This window comes from Delphinus delphis, chromosome 1, assembly GCF_949987515.2.
Source record: "Delphinus delphis chromosome 1, mDelDel1.2, whole genome shotgun sequence".
Taxonomy (NCBI): Eukaryota; Metazoa; Chordata; class Mammalia; order Artiodactyla; family Delphinidae; genus Delphinus; species Delphinus delphis.
In genome coordinates this window covers 18,159,549-18,177,251 of record NC_082683.1, presented here as the reverse complement: position 1 = coordinate 18,177,251, position 17,703 = coordinate 18,159,549, and the positions used below count along the sequence as shown (strand labels likewise).

At 49.7% G+C, this 17,703-nt stretch overlaps 1 protein-coding gene across 1 annotated transcript; it reads right to left on the bottom strand.

The window, feature by feature from the left end:
- Positions 1 to 3,947: 3,947 nt before the first annotated feature.
- On the bottom strand, positions 3,948 to 4,262 carry LOC132413015 (bolA-like protein 1). The gene has a single exon (XM_060006246.1). The coding sequence runs from the start codon at positions 4,260 to 4,262 to the stop codon at positions 3,948 to 3,950; it is 315 nt and encodes a 104-aa protein (XP_059862229.1).
- Positions 4,263 to 17,703: the final 13,441 nt, after the last annotated feature.

Genomic DNA, 17,703 nt, shown 5'->3' with positions numbered 1-17,703 from the left:
AAAGTCCAGGTCTCTCAGCCTAACGTTTCAGGCCTTGTCCAAGTTGGTCACCACATTGCTCTCCAGCTTATTTGTCACTCTTTCCCTACATATGCTCTATCTTGCAGGGAGTGAAGTTTCCAGAATTTCCATTTAAAGAGACTGGTGGAGCGCATTCCGGTTGGAAGGGGATACAGCAGGGAGCTTGTCTTAAAGCTGTCTTGGTAAGCAGGAACCCCTGAGCGTGGCTGTGCTGCCCTCTTTTCTGCATCTGCTCCTTGGCATACGCTGTTCCTTCTACATGGAATGCTCTCTCCAAATCTCTATTTTCCAACACCTGACTCAAAGGACATCTTCACCCTGATCATATAACCAAAAGGGTGTCTCCCCGCTCCAAATATAGAGCATTTTGGTTGAACTTCCTTCTGAAGCTTATTCCAGTCCACCTTGTACCGACCTGAGGATGCAGCTCCCTTCCCTTAGAGCCAGGTTCTAGTCCCAGGCCTGCAGCTGAATGGAAGGAAGAGCAGGTGAGAGAGGTGCCAGAACGTTGACCTGGCTGCTAATATCCTTTGCCAGCATCTTGCTTGGTGACCTTGGGCAAGTCTCTTTCCCTCTGTGGGCCTCAGTTTCCTCTCTGTAGAGTGGGACGTGGGGAAAGACATCTAAGCAGGGTGAAAGCGTGAGCTAAGTTTTTCCCTCCACCCCAGGCCTGGCCAAACCTTGGTCCCGTAAACAAGAGCTTCTAGGGCCCTTTATTTTACATTAATTTGCATACATTTGCATAAGTGCTATAAGAGGCGCTGACTACATTTCATTCATTGAGAGAATTGAGACTGGCATCTAACTGATGTCCAGGGATGGAAAAGACTCACCAGCTCATGGTTTCATCCAAATTTTAGCAGTCAGAGTCTTTCGTAATTAGACCTCCAACCCCTCTTTTTACAGATGAGTAACTGAGGCTCAGAAAGGGAAAGTGAGGAGCCCAAGGTCACAGAGAGGTGAGGGACAGCAGGCTCCCGCTCAGGCTTCCCGCTGTGTGCCAGGGGGTTGAGCCAGGCACCTCAAGTGTCTCACCGTGCAAGGTGGAAGAAGGTGCAAGGAGGGCTTAGTGTTCTTTCTAGGCCCTTCTCTGCACCCCAGAATAACAAAGCCTGCTGGCTTGGCAGCCTCTGCAACCACCACAGGAAACCAAATTGTAGTAGAAAGTCAGATGGGAGTGGAAAATCCTCTCAGAGATGTTAGATCGTTGCTTTCACCTATTCTAAAAATAACCTGGTTTATTAGAGATTGATAGATGACAAGATAACCCACAAGTTCTTCCACGGAGGCCAGGGAGACGAGAGAGTGTGATGCTGTTTGAACAGAAAGGGAGTTGGGAGGTGCTGCAGGGGGTTGGTGCGCTGGCTGGACCCATGGAACTCAGTATTCAGCCACTGTCAATACAGGGCCGGCGGCAGGGCAGGTACCGCGCTAGGCTGTGGGAACACCATGAGTGGGGCGCAGACATGGACGCTGCCTTCAAGAGATCTAGTCAAATGACGGGGGAGCCAGGTCACAACGTTGGACAAATAAAATCATTGCAAATTGGGATAAGTGCTATGAGGGAATGAGCAGTGCTGAGATGAAGACTAACGGGGAGACCAGGACGGGCAGGGAGGTGTCTGGAAGGAGGGGACATTTAAACTGAGACCAGCAGAGGGGGAAGGAGCCAGCCCAGCGAAGAATGGAGGGAAGGTCATCTCAGGAGAGAGCAGCACGTGCAAAAGCCCGAAGGCGGGAAGGTGCTCGGTGGTTCAAGAAACTGGAAGGCCAGTGCAGGGGGAAAGAGGGGAAAAGGGCTGTAGCCTTGCAGGAGGAGCTTGGAAGGGAGCAGGGCAAGCCCTGTGCTGGCTTTGAGAATCTGCTTGGGCTTATGGATTAGACTCGAGGTCAATGGGAAGCTCCTGAAGCAAGGTTTTCAGCAGTGGACTCACGGGGCGTGGCTTGCCTTCGAAGAAGCTTGCTCTTGCCTGCTGTGTGGGGTAATGATGGAGGGGGCTAGTGGCAAGAAGACCAGCGGACATGGTGTCCAGATAAGATCGCCAGTGGCTTGGACTAAGATGGGAAAGGAAAAACAGAGAGAACTAGATGGATTCAAAATATGTTTTGGAAATAAACTTCCCAGAAGCTGCAGATGGATTGGATCGGGGGTGGGGTGGAGGGAAGAGAGGAAGAGGGCTCTGGAGGGCACCTGGGTCTCTGGCCTGAGCGCCTGGTGGGTGGCAGTGCCATTTCCTGAGGTGGGGAAACGTGCAAGCAGGAGGGGCAGGGGTGGGAACCTGGTTTGGGGCATGTGGGTTTGAGGCATTTGCAGATTGCCAGGAGGTGGTTCCAGAGGCCCTAGCAGTCTCGGGTCATCTGATGAAAGCAGACAGTGGGTCCTTCCATCATTGAGGAAGTCTGAACAGTGAGCTCCAGGGGACCAGGGACAAGCTCTGGGTGGTTTTGTAGCCCCAGCACCTAGGAAACTGCCTTGCGCATAGTAGGTGCTCAAGGAGAAGTGGTGTATGAAAGGAGCTGGACCACCAGCTGGGTGAATTGGCTCATGACGTGATGAGTGCTTAATAAATATTTCAGGAATTCTTTGACTCCTCTTCTCTCACCCCCACCCCCATCCAGTCAGTCAAAGATTCCTGCAGATGTGACGTTTTTAGTGTTTCCCAAACCAGTCCTAATTCAGACCCTCAGCATTTAACAACATTAATGGTGACCTTTTTTTTTCATCATCCACAGTCATTTATTGATATCCAACTATATACATATGGCACATTTGAGGCACTAATAGAGAGAAGGAAATGCCCACCTACCCCTTGAAATGGAAATAATCGGAGGTGGGTTACACCATCTTTTGGAGAAAGATAGACCTAAAGGATTTTGTAGAAATAAAATTTTAGGGCAACAATGAATGATTTTTTTAAAAAAAATCCTAGGGCTGATTCATTTTTGCCATAGAAATATTAATTTAACATAAAGATTTATTTTCTTTTTTGTGTGTGTGACCTTTAACTGAGTACCTACTGTGTGCCAGGCACTGTGCTAGGCCCTTTATGAGTATATTATTCTCATCTAACCTTCCTCCATTTGACTTCTCACGGCACTACTACACCGACCTGCTGTGTAATCTCCCTGCCTTCAGCCTCCACCCTCCAATCCATCCGCCATACTTCAACCAGGGCGGTATGAGAAGAATCAAAATCTGATCTGTCCTCCTCCGCTTCAAATCTTCTCATCGTCTACAGAATCATGACCCATCGCCTTCACGTAGCTTGCAGTGCACTGAGTTCCGGCTCTGCCTCATCTCCCACTGTGCCTCGTCTGATGTTCCTTGGAGCATCCAATGCTGCTTCTCGCCTCGGTGCCTTTGCTGGTATTGTGCCCTCCTCCAGGACTGCCCTTCCTGGTGCTGGTTCATCCACACTCACCATTTAAGGCTCAGCTCTTCATACCATCCTACAGTCCGGTAACAGCTGGATTGGGAACCCTCAGGCCACCGTTTCTCCACTCTGTGTTGACTCCATCGGCACCTATACATCGTAAGAACTTTTTTTCATATAATTTCTCGTTCAGTGTACAGGATTATTTCCAACTTGCCAGGTCTGATGGTTCCTTAGTCACAACTGAACGTGAAACAACTGGGCAGCTTTTCCTGATAGTCCAGGGCAAGAGCAGTAGTCAGAGATTCTGCTCTTCCCTTGGGTTAGCTTTCACGGGAATGAGTTGCTATGTCTGGGGAATATGTATGTGCCAGTGGAAAGGGGTCCAGGGATCCTCATCCCTTACAAATCCCAGGCCCCAGTACTTTATTCTCCCCCAGTGCATTCCCATCCTGGTCCTTCCTTGAGTTCTCTTGCTCCCTCCCAGACAGTGGGGGACTGAGCCCTCATGTCCAGTTGGGGGTTCTCACTCCACTGGGCAGGGGTCTCTGACTAGATGGTCAGAGCATGGGCCAGCCCCACCAGCTCCTCAGACAGCACAGTGTGGACCAGCCAGTGCCATTGCAGGGGGCTCAGTCCCTGGAAGCGAGAGTCCACCACGGCCGCGCGGAAATGCACCTCCACTGCCCGGTGGGATATGTGGCCACTGCTCTCCATGAGCAGCTCCAGCACCTCGGGGTCCAGAGTCGGCTCCAACTTTGTGCAAATGGCCTTGGCGGGACGGATGGTCCCTGATCCTGCACTGTCCCGGACAGACAGACGCAACCACGTGGAGAACAGATACCTGACCAGGTACTCACTCAGCATCACTGTCCCTTCTGCTTTGGCTACAACAGTTCCACTCAGGGACAGGGCTCCTGACGTTCTGGGTGAAATGCAGTCCCCATAATAACTTTTACTTCTTGAGACTTACTATGTGACAGGTACTGTACTAAGTGCTTTACAAATATTAAATAATTTAATCCTCACAACAATCTTACGAGGTGGGTATTCTCCCCATTTTACAGATTTAGGAAACTGAGGCCCAGAGAGAGTAAGTGACTTGCATACAGCCACACAGCCAGTAAACGGCAGAGCCAAGCAGGATGGCTCCAAAGCCACATTCTTGACTGGTTTATTCAAATGCTTCAACCAATTGTCTGATGCATGTCTGTCTGCTTGCCTGTCTCACTTAGATCTGGGTCTTGTTGCTCCTTACCTTCAGTGCTGGCACACAGTAGGTGTTCAACCAAGCCTTCTAGAACAGGAGCCAGTTTGTAACCTTCCTACTTTGGACAGGGGAGCCCGAGGGGAGGAGATGCTTTTCATTTTATGGTGCTCGGCGATCATCTATCCTACGTGATCACGTCCATTTTCACAACACTGCTGGGCGGGGGTTATTAGACCTACCTGTCAAATGAGGACGCAGAGGCCCAGAGAGGCTACAGAATTTGCCTGAGTCACCCAGCCAGGAGCTGGCGGACATGGACATAAACCCCAAACTCTTGGCTCCAAGCTCAGTGCTCATTCCACACATGAGAACTGGGGCCAGGGGAGACGTTGCTGAACCCAAACCCAGTCCAAGGGGCATGGAGGCCCTGCTGAGTCAGGGGTCATTAATTATTCCCTCCCCAAGCATGGGGGAGCCTTTGGGGACAGAGGCCTGCTTCCCGTCCTTTCAGCCCTCAGGGACTGACACCTCTTTAGGGCAGGAAACTCTTCCTCATCACAAAGCTCTAGCTTCCCCCTCTCCCCCCACCCCAGGCCACTCCCCTCCCTATCCCCCTCGAGGGTCCTGGTAAAAGCATCCGCTTGTCAGTGTAAATCTGCAAGGTTCAGACCAGCAGCTGGAGATGGATGGGCAGGAAGCAGTAACAATGGATGAAAGACCCTCTGTGCCCAGGTGGGTGGGGGAGGGAGAAGCAGGAAACAGAAGCCTCCCTCCTATGGAGGCCAGGAGCGGCTGGCCGGCTGGCGGGAGGCCTGGGATACCAGAACCTGCGGGGTTTATTTGGACTCCCCGAGGATCCAAGCTGGGAGCCCTTCGCAAACATCAGACCAGCTCATCTCCATGGGGTGCCAGGTCCAGGATGTGTGTGACAAGAATGTTGCTTTCATGCATCACTGTTTGTCCCCTGGGGCCTAGCACTGGGCCAGCGACACAGTAGGGGCTTGTTTGTGGAATGAAGAAATTAATCTGGCACTACTAATAACTAAAGAGTTAGAGTTTTACATTTATTCTCTTTTTTTTAAGAAAATTAAAAGGGTCCAGCATTATCCCTTTCCCCCTTCAGAGATTTTTGCACATACTCTTCCCTCTGCTTTTTGCAAGGTCAGTCCTCATCCTCTAGTCGCAGCCCTAAAAAGCTCTTCAGTGAAGTTTTAGGACCAGCTTCAACCCCGCCCCCAGCTAAGGTAACCCCCAATCCCTTGCCCCCTTTAGTCCAGCACCCCAATGGTTTCCTTCATGGCACTTATTGTAATTAGAAATCTTCCCACTTAATATATAGCCTTATGTTTTAATTTCCTGTCTCTCCCACCAGAATGTAAGCTCCAAAAGGGCTTTTTGTTCATCGTTGTATCCCCAGGGCCGGGTACTTAGAAGATGCTCCATAAATAGTTGGTAAATAGATAAAGAGATGAACCACTGAATCCCTGCAATAATGTCATTCACTCCCGATGCTCTGCAATCCGCTTCCTTGAAGAGAACAAAAGAGTCTTGCTCTTGCACTGACGATTCTAAAGCCCCAACCCACAGTGAGTGGCTAGTTCCCAGGTCAATAATTGTGATGATCACAAATCATTTTCGGGCTTTGCTTCCCCTACAGCAATTTTTGAGGTTCGTCAAAATCTGAGTGTGCACGGGTGGGGGTGGGGGTTGGGGGGGGGATAGAGAGGTTGTATGTGAGAATGCCCACCATCTGTCCAGCGTGCTGCTGTGGATGCTGGGGTGGACAGGGCTGGTTCCATCAAATCCATCCATTTCAAAGATGGGAAAACCAAGGCCTAGAAATGGCAAGCCCACACACACACATCAATCCAGAGCTTTGGCAGCAGAGAGCTCAATAGAGCTGCAGATGTGCTGAGTCCTGAGATATGTTCATTCATTGAACAAGTATTTATTGAGCGCCTATTATGTGTCTGGCACTGTGCTAGGAACTGGGGATTAGGCAATGACTAAAGGCTGTGGGACTCAAAGGAATTAAGTAAAAGGCCCCGACCACCCGACACAGAACTCCTTCAGTGACCCCAAAAAGCAAGTCCTGCTTGGCCAGGTGCAAGAGCTGGGTGTGGGACAGGGAAGAACTACAGAGTCTTTGGAAGCAGAGAGAGAGAGGCCTGACCTGGGGCTGGACAGGGAGAATCCGAAATGGAGGGAAGTGCTGACTATGACTAAGGAGCCAGCTCAGCTGGGCAGGGGGCCGGTGGTTGACCCTCTCAGGCACTCGCTGTTGCCAGCCGGGTTGCACTGGTGCCCAGAAATGCACTGCCTTCAAGTAAAGCAGTTGTGCTGTCTCACCACTGTGGGACCCAATCAAGAGAGAAGGCCGAAGGCCATTCATTCACTCAGGAGACTCATATCTTAATATAAGATATGCCAGACCCTACGCTGAACCCTGAAGCTGCCGAGCTGAAGGAGACATAGTCTCATCCCTAAAAGTCCTCAGCACTGGTGGGGGCACACAGACACGCAGACAGGCCATTCCAGTCCCGAGGTCCCGGCCACCTCAAGACAGCCCAGGTCAGCAAGGAAATCCATTAGTGGTGCTTTCCCGACTCCCTCTTCTGTCTACACCAGCGATATCAGGGACGATTAAGAACCTCAGGAGACCAGACAGCCCTGGGACTGGACTCAGCTCCACCTCTAGGTCAACACATGACCAGAAGCAAGTGACTTAACGTCTCTGAACCTTAGTTCCCTCATCGGTAAAATGGGGATAATAATAGTACCAGCTTGAGCGGTGCTGTAAGAATTTGATGAAATCAGCTACAAAGCTCTTGGCATACAAGTGCTTAAGAAATGGTAAGCCAAAAGCAGACTTCTCTTTTGGGCAGAAATTCTGTGCACTCCAATAGCCTGCGGCTTGCTGTCACAGTTACCACTATTCACAATCCAACAAGCTCCAGGCATGGATGGGGGGTCAGTGAGTTGTGCAACAAACATGTATGGGGGACTGGCTCTATGCCTGGCCTGGGGGAGCAAACGTGAATGAGAGCCAGCCCTGACTCAGGAGCTACTCGCCATCCAGGGAAGAGGAACGCATATGTTAGTATGCTTGTAACGAAACGTGATTCGTATTATTATAGATACGATCCGAGGCTCAGCAGACAGTTCTCTGAGGTGGCCTCATTTACACCTCACAATGGTTCTTTACAAGGTACACGTTGTTATCCCCATTTCACTGATGAGCAAACTGAGGCTTGGAGAGGCCAATTCACCTGCCCAGGGTCACATAAACTCTGTCTATCTGTCTGCAGAACCCTTGCTCTGTCCTCATAAGCACCCTGAACACTGCAAATCCTGTTTCTCCGAAGTCCCATATGGGGACTTCCCTGGTGGTCCAGTGGCTAAGACTCTGTGCTCCCAATGCAGGGGGCCCGGGTTTGATCCCTGTTCAGGGAACTAGATCCCGCATGCCACAACTAAGAGTTTGCATGCACAGCTAAAGATCCTGCATGCCACAACTAAAAAAAGAAAAAGGATCCCACATGCCGCAACGAACATCCCACGTGCTGCAACTAAGACCAGGTGCAGCCAAATAAATAAATAGATATTTTTTTAAAAACCCACAACATTGTAAATCACCTATACTCCAATACAAAAATTTTTTTTAATTGAAAAAAAAAAAAAGTCCCCTACAAATGTTGGTGCATTCAGTCAGTGAACACTTATTGCATCCTTGCCAGGTGCCAAGCCCAGTCCTAGGTACGTTGGGAGTGGAGATGAACAGGACAGGGTCCCTGCCCCCACCTCCAGCCAGCAAAGAGGTTGATTTGGGGCATGTTGGGGCTTTGTCCCCATATCTTCTTGCTGACGCTGCTAGGGGAAACCCTGGAACTGGTTCAGCTTTCCCTGCCATCACCGTGCTCATAGGGCTGCTGGGAAAGGCCGAGGGAGGGAGGCTGTGACAGTTTCAGGCCCCCAGGGCCACCATGTCCTCTCAGCCAGGCTCTGACTCACCACCCACAGCTGCCTTCGGCCTCAGGCAGCCCTGTTGCTGGAAATAGACCCGGGGCCAAGAGCAAGAGCTGGGGAGGGGGGTGGGGAGGGCAGGGTGGGGGCAAGGAGGGAGGGGGGCAGGGAGATAGCACCTGCACACGTGGCTCCCGTTCCCATTCTCCCCTCCAGGAAGCAGAGAAAGGTCATTCAATAGAGCCCCCCCGAAATAGCCGGACTTGGGAATATCCCTGGGGATTGAAGACCCCAGCCTATGGGAGGCTGTCCCAGGAACAGTGAGGATCCCACAATGCTCGGTGGTTCTGAGCACTTGCTGTGTGCCAGGAATTGGCCTACATAAGTGCTTTGCATGTCTTAATGATCTCATTGAACTCTCACAGCTCCCCGGGAGGTTGTACCACGATTAAGCCCATTTTACAGATGAGGAACTTGAGAATCAGAGAAGCAAAGTAACTTGCCTAAAACCACAGAGCCCCTGTATTTGACAATGTGGACCCTCCTCAAGCTCCCCACCCAATCCCAGCTCAAAGGGCTCATTCCAGGTCAGATGTGCCAGCTTGGTTGCCATTTACCCTGCCTAAATCACATTCCCTTTTTGCCAGGGTAAGGTCTCCCTTCTTACTGCTCTGGGAAGCAGAAATTAAACCATAAGCCTCCTCTCTTCCCTACCTATCTCAACTCTGCTCAGCTTTCAGTCCAAGTCTGATCGTGTCGCCTTCCTGTCTAAAACCTGCAGTGACTCCCCATCGTCCTCCAGATAGAGTATATTCAAGGCCCTTTGTAAACTGGGCCCTGCCCATTTCTCTAGCTTCATAGCTCACCAGTCTTTTCTTGGGCAGGTCAGGAGACTTCCCGGGGCTCTCTCTCTTGGTAGGCGGATGACACTTCTGTGCAGTGAGGAGAATGAAGGAGCTGATGCGTGCAGGGTACCTAGGAGAGCACTGGGTGCATGGTTGGTGTTTTGTAAACCTTCCTGCCCCACTACCAGCTCTTAGCCAGAGGCTGAGGCAGAGTCAGTGGTGAGCGAAACGGTCTCTTTGCAGCCAAGCTGGGGTCAAGGGCTTTGTGGTGGGCCAGCCAAGGGCTGTCAGTACCGTTGGAATTCATCAGTTTGAGAAATTCTGAAAGGTTTCAGGGCAACAGCAGTTGGAACTGGGGTAGGGGCGGGGGAGGTAAATGAAGTGTTGATGAGAATGTAAAATGGTACAACCACTGTGGAAAACAGTATAGTGATTCTTCAAAAACTTAAAAATAGAAGTGCCGTGTGATCTAGCAATTCCACTCCTGGGCATATACCCAAAGGAACTGAAAGCAGGGTCTCAGAGACATCTGAACACCCATGCACGTAGCAGCATTCTTCACAATAACTAAACATGGAAGCAACTAAAATGTCCATCTATGGATGAATGGACAAACAAAATGTGGTCTATCCATATAATGGAATACTATTTAGCCTCAAAAAGGAAGGAAATTCTGACACTTGGTACAGCATGGAGGAACCATGGAGGGCATCATGCTAAGTGAAATAAGTCATCACAAAAAGACAAATAATCATATGATTCCACTTACACGAGGAACTTAGAGGAGTCGACTAAATTCATAGAGACAGGGACTTCCCTGGTGGTGCAGTGGTTAAGAATCCGCCTGCCAGGGCTTCCCTGGTGGCGCAGTGGTTGAGAGTCCGCCTGCCGATGCAGAGGACACGGGTTCGTGCCCTGGTCTGGGAAGATCCCACATGCCGTGGAGCAGCTGGACCCATGAACCGTGGCCGCTGAGCCTGTGCGTCTGGAGCCTGTGCTCCGCAACGGGAGAGGCCACAACAGTAAGAGGCCCTCATACCACAAAAAAAAAAAAAAAAAAAAGAATCCGCCTGCCAATGCAGGGGACACGGGTTCGATCCCTGGTCGGGGAAGATCCCACGTGCTGCGGAGCAGCTAAGCCCTTGCGCCGCAACTACTGAAGCCCGTGTGCCTAGACACCGTGCTCTGCAGCAAGAGAAGCCACTGCAATGAGAAGCCTGCGTACCGCAACGAAGAGTAGCCCCCGCTCGCCGCAACTAGAGAAAGCCCGCGTGCAGCAATGAACACCCAAGGCAGCCAAAAATAAATAAATTAAATAAATAAATTATAAAACATAAAATAAAATAAAATAAATGAATTCATAGAGACAGAAAGTAGAATGGTGGTTGCCAGAGGCTGGGGTGAGGGGGAATGGGGAGTTATTGTTTAATGGGTACAGAGTTTCAGTTTTACAAGATGAAAAGTGTTATGGAAATGGATGGTAGTGAGAATAGAAGATTATAAAAATATTTAATGCCACTGAACTGTATACTTAAAAATGGTTAAGTTGGTAAATTTTCTGTTTGTGTATTTTACTACAAAAAAAATTGGGAAAAAAAGGCAAAGGAAACCAACTTTCATAGTAGGATCTTTTTTATCTTCACCACAATCTAGAATGTAGATATACCCACTATAGAAAGGACAACTGAGGTCAGAAAGGTGATGATTCACCAGGGTGTCAGGGAGAGAGCTAGATCTGGGACCAGGTCTGTCAGGCCCCAAAGCCCATGCTCTTCCCTTGCCTGCACCCAGTGCCTGGGGGATGGAGAGCATTGCCTTAGAAAAGGAGGTCCTTGGGTCGGGGTGGGGCTGGGGAATGAAGAGCTTGAATGGAGGCCTAAGGCAGGACTGGTTCCAGATGTGTGAGTGCAGTGAGTGGAGGTGAAGAGCTGGGGTGAGGTCATCTGTGACAAGCAGAGAAGCCTGGACTTGAGCCTTCTCCCTCCCCCCACTTCCCAGATGAGGAAACTGAGGACCTGTGCCTCGCCCAGTCCTCCATAATGCAGTGGGTGGGTGGCCTGCTGGAGAGGGGCTGAGGGAAGAAAGGAGATGCAGGTTGGGCAGCAGCTGCCACCTCTCCCCGCTTGCCCGCCCACTGCGCACTCCTCCCAGGACCACTCCCCCAACCCCGGGCTTGGCCTGGTCGCCTGACTTACAGGTGGGAGTGACTCAGGCCCGGGGCCCACTCTGGTGGCCCTGGCCCCTGGGCCACAATGGAGCTCTGGGCCTCTCCGCTGTGATGTCAGGGCCCTTCCTTCCTCCCACATCTGCTTGAAAAGGTCACCTATTTTAAACTCTTTCTCACCCCACCCTGTCCCTCCCCCCAAAAGAGGATGAGTTTTTCTAACCTGTGTCAACAGCTCAGTTCAGTATCCAAACATCTTTCTCTCCTGATGCCCATCATCAGGGCCTCCACCAGAAAACTCTAGCCCCCGCGGACTCCCCCAGGTAGGAGGAACCCACCCTAGCTGCTTTTAATTTGATAAAGAATTCCCGAGCGTCTACTGCACGCCAAGCACTGTCCTTGGCCGCCAAGGATAGATCCCTGCCTTCCTGGAGCTTTCATTTTAATGGAGGCAGACAGACAACAAATGGATGAGTCAACAAATTCAGTAACAAGATAATTTCTAATGGTGACCAGTGCTATAAAGAAAATAAAACAGGCTGAGAAGTTAGTGACATGAGTGGCTACTCCACACAGAGTGGTCAAGGAAGGCTTCACTGAGGAGGTGACAGATTTCAGAAAGAGCATCCCAAGGAGAGAGAAGAGCAAGTGCAAAGGCCTTGAGGGTGTAATGGAAAGGTATGTTAGAGCAGGGGTTCTCCACATGGGTCCCCAACCAGCAGCATCCCCTGGGAACCAGTTAGAAATGTAAGTTCTTGGGACCTACTCCAGACATACTAAAAACATTTAAGGGTGGAACCTAGCAGGCTGAGTTTTTAATAAGTCCTCTAGGTGATTCTGATGCACCTTGAAATTTGAGGGTCGCTGCATTTTTACTCAGGAAGAAAGTCTTGTGGCTGGAGTGTAGTGGCAGGGAGAGGGGTATCCCCTGATTCTTGGTCTCATTCTAGCCCATCCATTCACTGCCTTGCCTACTCCTGGCCTCACCCTCCTGGCCCACTCAAGGCAAAGCTGAAAGCCCTCCCAAAGCTTCTCATTGCCCTCTGGCTGAAATTAAAACCTCTCAGCTGGGCTTAGGAGACCCCTCATGATCTGCCCTCACCTACCTCTCCAGGCCCATCCCTCACCCTTCTCCCTTTCAAATCTTATGCTCCTAAATACAGATGTTCCTGAACTCCTCCAAACATTCTGTTCTCTTTGTCTAGAATACTATTTCTCGACTTCTTCACCTGGCTAATTTTCACCCCTCCTTCAAAGCACAACTCCCTCCTTCAGGAATTCCTCCCTGATTGCCTAGTTAGGGTGCAGGAGCCCACGTCTCTGCTTCCACACCAACCAGCCCCCATGCTTCCCCATCATTGTGTTCATCACTTAGGTTTGACATTATCTGAGGGAAGAAAGGTTGTTTTTACTTTTATTTTTATTTCCAGTTCTATTGAGATATAATTGGCATATAGCATTGTATTAGTTTAAGGTGGACAACATAATGATCTGTATATGTATGTATTGTGAAGTGATTACCACAGTAAGCTTAGTTAACATCCATCACCTCACATAGTTACAAATTTATTTTTTCTCGTGATGAGAACTTTTAAGAGCTGCTTACTGTCCTAGCAACTTTCAAATATACAATACGGTAAACTTCAGCCACCAAGCTGCACATTACATCCCCAGAACCTATTTCTCTTATAATTGGAAGTTTGTACCTTTTGACTACCTTCATTCAATTTCCCCCCACCGCCGGGTTGTTTTTTAAATGAATTTTTTCTATTTAATTACACAGGTAATACATGAACATGGACTTATTATAAAATTTTCAAACATACAGTTACAGTGAAAGATCTCCTCTTGGATGCCCGTTTGCTGTCCATTCATACATTTTTGGGTGCACTGCACGCATACGTATAGGTGTACAGAAGTTAAAGGTTCATTTTGAGGTTTTTTTCATTTGTAAATGGAATCATATGGGTAAGAATTGTTCAGTAACTTGTTTTCTTTACTTAACAGTGTCTTGGAGGTCATCTATGTCAGAACATGGAGACATACCTTACTGTTTTTAACTACCATATAATATTCCAAAATATGACTGTACTGTCTTTTTTTAGCCGTTCCCTAAATGTATTAATCATGTTTTAAATTTTCTGTTTTGTTTTTTTTTTTTGCGGTACGCGGGCCTCCCACTGTTGTGGTCTCTCCCGTTGCGGAGCACAGGCTCCGGACGCGCAGGCTCAGCGGCCATGGCTCACGGACCTAACCCCTCCGCGGCATGTGGGATCTTCCCGGACCGGGGCACGAACCCGCGTCCCCTGAATCGGCAGGCGGACTCCCAACCCCTGCGCCACCAGGGAAGCCCAATTTTCTGTACTTTATGATGCTTTCACATTCTACAGCCTTGCTAATCCTGCATAGATTGCTCCTCACAGGGCTAGCAATTTCCTAGGTATCAATAGTAAGCAACTTGCCTGAGAACACGCCTTTTATATACAAACCAACCAATTCAAAACCCATATCCCCAATCACCTCTTCTATCTAACTCTCACACATCAAGTCAGTATTTTCCCTGCCCTAAATCACCCCAGGGCCGGGTACTGGACACCCAGGAACCACCCCTACAGCCCAGAGCTTACTAACATTCAAACTAGCAATCCTAAGCAGTTCAAACTTGCCCACCCTACCTTGCCCATTCCTTCCCAGGGGAACCACGATAAAGGCTCTGGGCCACGATCTCACTTGCTTCTTCTGGTTCCTGACTGACCCTGGTGCTTCCTCATGTAGCCTTATGTGGTGTGGTGTGCCCCCATCTCTTTGGAACTGTAAGTCATAAAACTTCTTTCAGTGTCATTGGCCTTACTGTTGTCATGCAATCACCTCTATAAATTAACCCCAGGTACAATAAAAACACAGAATGATGGACATTTAGAGGTTTTCAATTTTCCACTGTTACAGAAAAAGCTACAGTGATCATCTTGCATATGCCTCTTTGTACATATGTGTATTTCTTTAGCAGGTGGAACAGCCGGGTGCTAATTACCTAATTACTCATTGACCTCCATGGGCGATGCCCCTCCCAAGCAGAGCCCCTGATCCCTTCACCTTGTCAGTTTCGTAACTATTGAATCACAGAATGAATGCGACTCCTCCTCAGGGATGGTCCCTGGAATGGTTTGGTAAGCACCGAAGAAGCTCTGCGGTATAAAACATCTTCTCCATCCACCCTGTCCCCTGAATCTCCTACCGTGTGAACCTTAGCATTACCTGGTCAAGGGAGATTTCCCCTGGAAAGTAGAACACAGCCAGAAAGTCAGTGTGAGATCTGTCAGAATCATGCCACAAGGAAAGAACGCAGGGAGCTTCTGGGTTAGTCAACATCTGGAGATTTGTGGGAAGGGGCACTCGGAAAGTGCATGGAAGCTCCATGCCTGTTCCCACATACCTTGCCCTACCCAAGTCGTCCATCCGGCTGTTCCTGAGTTATATCCTTTTATAATAAACTGGTAATCTATTAATAACGTTGGCCCTGCCCACTGGAAAGCAATGGGTTTCCTGGAGCTTTGCCGCTGGGACTCCCTTCTTCAGCCTACATAGGGCTGCCCCATTCAAACGTGCCTGGCTTCCAAGCTCTGGTCTAGGTCTGGCTTCCAGTGACACTGGTCTAGGCTGAGGCTGTGCTTTGCATCTCTTTGGCTTTAAAGATATTGAAATATACCCCCATCTCCCATATAACTCTAAAGACTTCATTAAAACATCTTTTTAAGAAAGAAAGAGGGAATTCCCTGGTGGTCCAGTGGTTAGGATTCTGCCCTTCCACTGCAGGGGGCCCGGGTTCGATCCCTGGTCAGGGAACTAAGATCCCACAAGCCAAGCAGTGAGGCCAAAAAAAAAAAAGTAAGAAAGAAACTGGTTTTACAGTCAGAAGATCTGAACAAGTCACTCTACCCCTCCGAGTCTTGGTTTCCTCACCTCCCAGAGTGACTGTCAGAATACATGTAATACAAATAATAATGTGTATAAAGCCCCTCACGAGTAGGTGTGCTACAAACAAAACATGCTGTGTCTTCTCCATTTGCCCCTCCAGACTGGCTCTCCCTTTTCCACCTAAGGAAGCATCTGGGCTTCTCTGCTCTCTGGCTCCCACTTGGAATTGGCCAGTGGAAACACTGGCAGAAGACTGTTGTCTAAAGGAAGAGAGAGAAGTCAGGTATTTATTGTCCTGTCTCCCTTTTCCCTGCTGGGCTGGGCTGACTGTGTTGAGTGTGTCTACCTAAGGCCACAGCTCTTTTCCTGTAGCTACAGTCTCCCCACTCCTTCCCTTCACCCCTTCAGGGCTGTTGCTAGTCCCTAATTGCCCACCCATCCCTTATCCCTGCCAACCCTTTCAGAGATTAAGGCTCTTTATTAAACTCTCTCCAGGTGCCCCTTCCAGGGGGCCATCTGCTTCCTGCTGGAACGTTGACTGATGCAAGGAACCACTTTCCCTGCAGGTGCTCTCCCTGCCTGTCCTGCACCCCGCTGCAGAAAGAAGGTCCCTGTATCCCAAAGGATAGACCAGTTTTGAGGAAGTCTTCAGAGGAGTGAGACCCCAGTTGGGAGAGGAGGACTAGAAGGGGAGGCTCTGCAGAGCTGAGACTTGTCTATCCAACTCCTTTCTATCAGCCCCAGTGTCCAGGGTCTGGGACACTGACTCACACCAGTAAACCCATCCAGGACCAACCAGTATACCCCAAACCAGCATATTCATTGATCCTGAGAGAGATACAGGCAGAGTAGCAAGAATCCTGAGGTCAGCTGGTCAGGAGGTTCTCTTTCAGGAATCGGTAGTAATAATAAGAGTGACCAGATGCTGAGCACCTACTGTGTGTCTAGGCACTGTGCTAGAACTTTCATTCAGCAAATATTTATCAAGGGTCTACTATATGCTGGGTACCATTCTAAGCCGTGGGGATATGGCCATGAACACAACAGATAAGAACACTGCCCTCGGGCTTCCCTGGTGGCGCAGTGGTTAAGAATCCGCCCGCCAATGCAGGAGACATGGGTTTGAGCCCTGGTCCGGGAAGATCCCACGTGCCGCAGAGCAACTAAGCCGGTGAGCCACAACTACCGAGCCTGCGCTCTAGAGCCCGCGAGCCACAACTACTGAGCCCGCGTGCCACAACTACTGAAGCCCGCGCACCTAGAGCCCGTGCTCTGCAACAAGAGAGGCCACCACAGTGAGAAGCCCGCGCACCGCAACGAAGAGTAGCCGCTGCTCACCGCAACCAGAGAAAAGCCTGCGTGCAGCAATGAAGACCCAACGCAGCCAAAAATAAATAAATAAAGTAAAATAAACAAATTTATTAAAAAAAAAAAAAAAAAGAACGCTGCCCTCTTGGAGCCCTAGGAGAAGAGCATCTGTGATCCTAGTTTGTCCTTGAATAAGGCTATTGAGGTCCAGAAACTTGCCAAAGGCACTCAGCAGGTAAATGGCTGAGCCAAGATCTGAACCCAGGCTTCCCAGCAGGAATCATCATCTTAGAAAACTACAGGAGGATGGGGGGCAGCTTGGGAAGAGCCAAACCCAACTCTCTGGAGTGAGAGGACCTGGGAGGAGGATGTCTTGAGCTTGGGGGAGGGGCTGCGAGGCTCCCATCTGTATTCCAGATGCCTGCTGTGACTAAAATATAGGATCCGGGGCCCAGGGTGACACAGCCTGGGAAGGATGCTCTGTGAAACGATGTTCATAGTTATTACTTCTTGGTAATTTCCTTCTTGATGTAAAATTTGTGAGTCACGGTCTCAGAACCTGTCTAGGTTTCACAATCCACACAGATGATTGCAGACACTATCGTGTCTCCTGCCAGCACATTTTCGACAGTCATTTCTCCCCCCTCTCCCCCACAATTTGGGACATTAGGGATATATTTTGGAAGGTTGGTGGGAGCAAGGCAGGGAAAGGTAAGCACAGGACGTTATGGGCCACTCAGGGGGCAGTCGTGCCAAAGGTCTGGTCAGAGTTCCCTCTCCCCAAACTCAAGCAGACATCCATTTCGTTGAGCACCTACTATGGGCAGACAGTGGATTAAGCAAAGTTGGGCAGTGGTTAAAACCAGACCCTGGATTGACTGGATTCAAGTTCCAGCTCTACCA

Coding starts and splice junctions, on each gene's coding strand:
- LOC132413015 (XM_060006246.1), bottom strand. CDS start 4,262: ATGCTGAGTGAGTACCTGGTCAGGTATCTGTTCTCCACGTGGTTGCGT.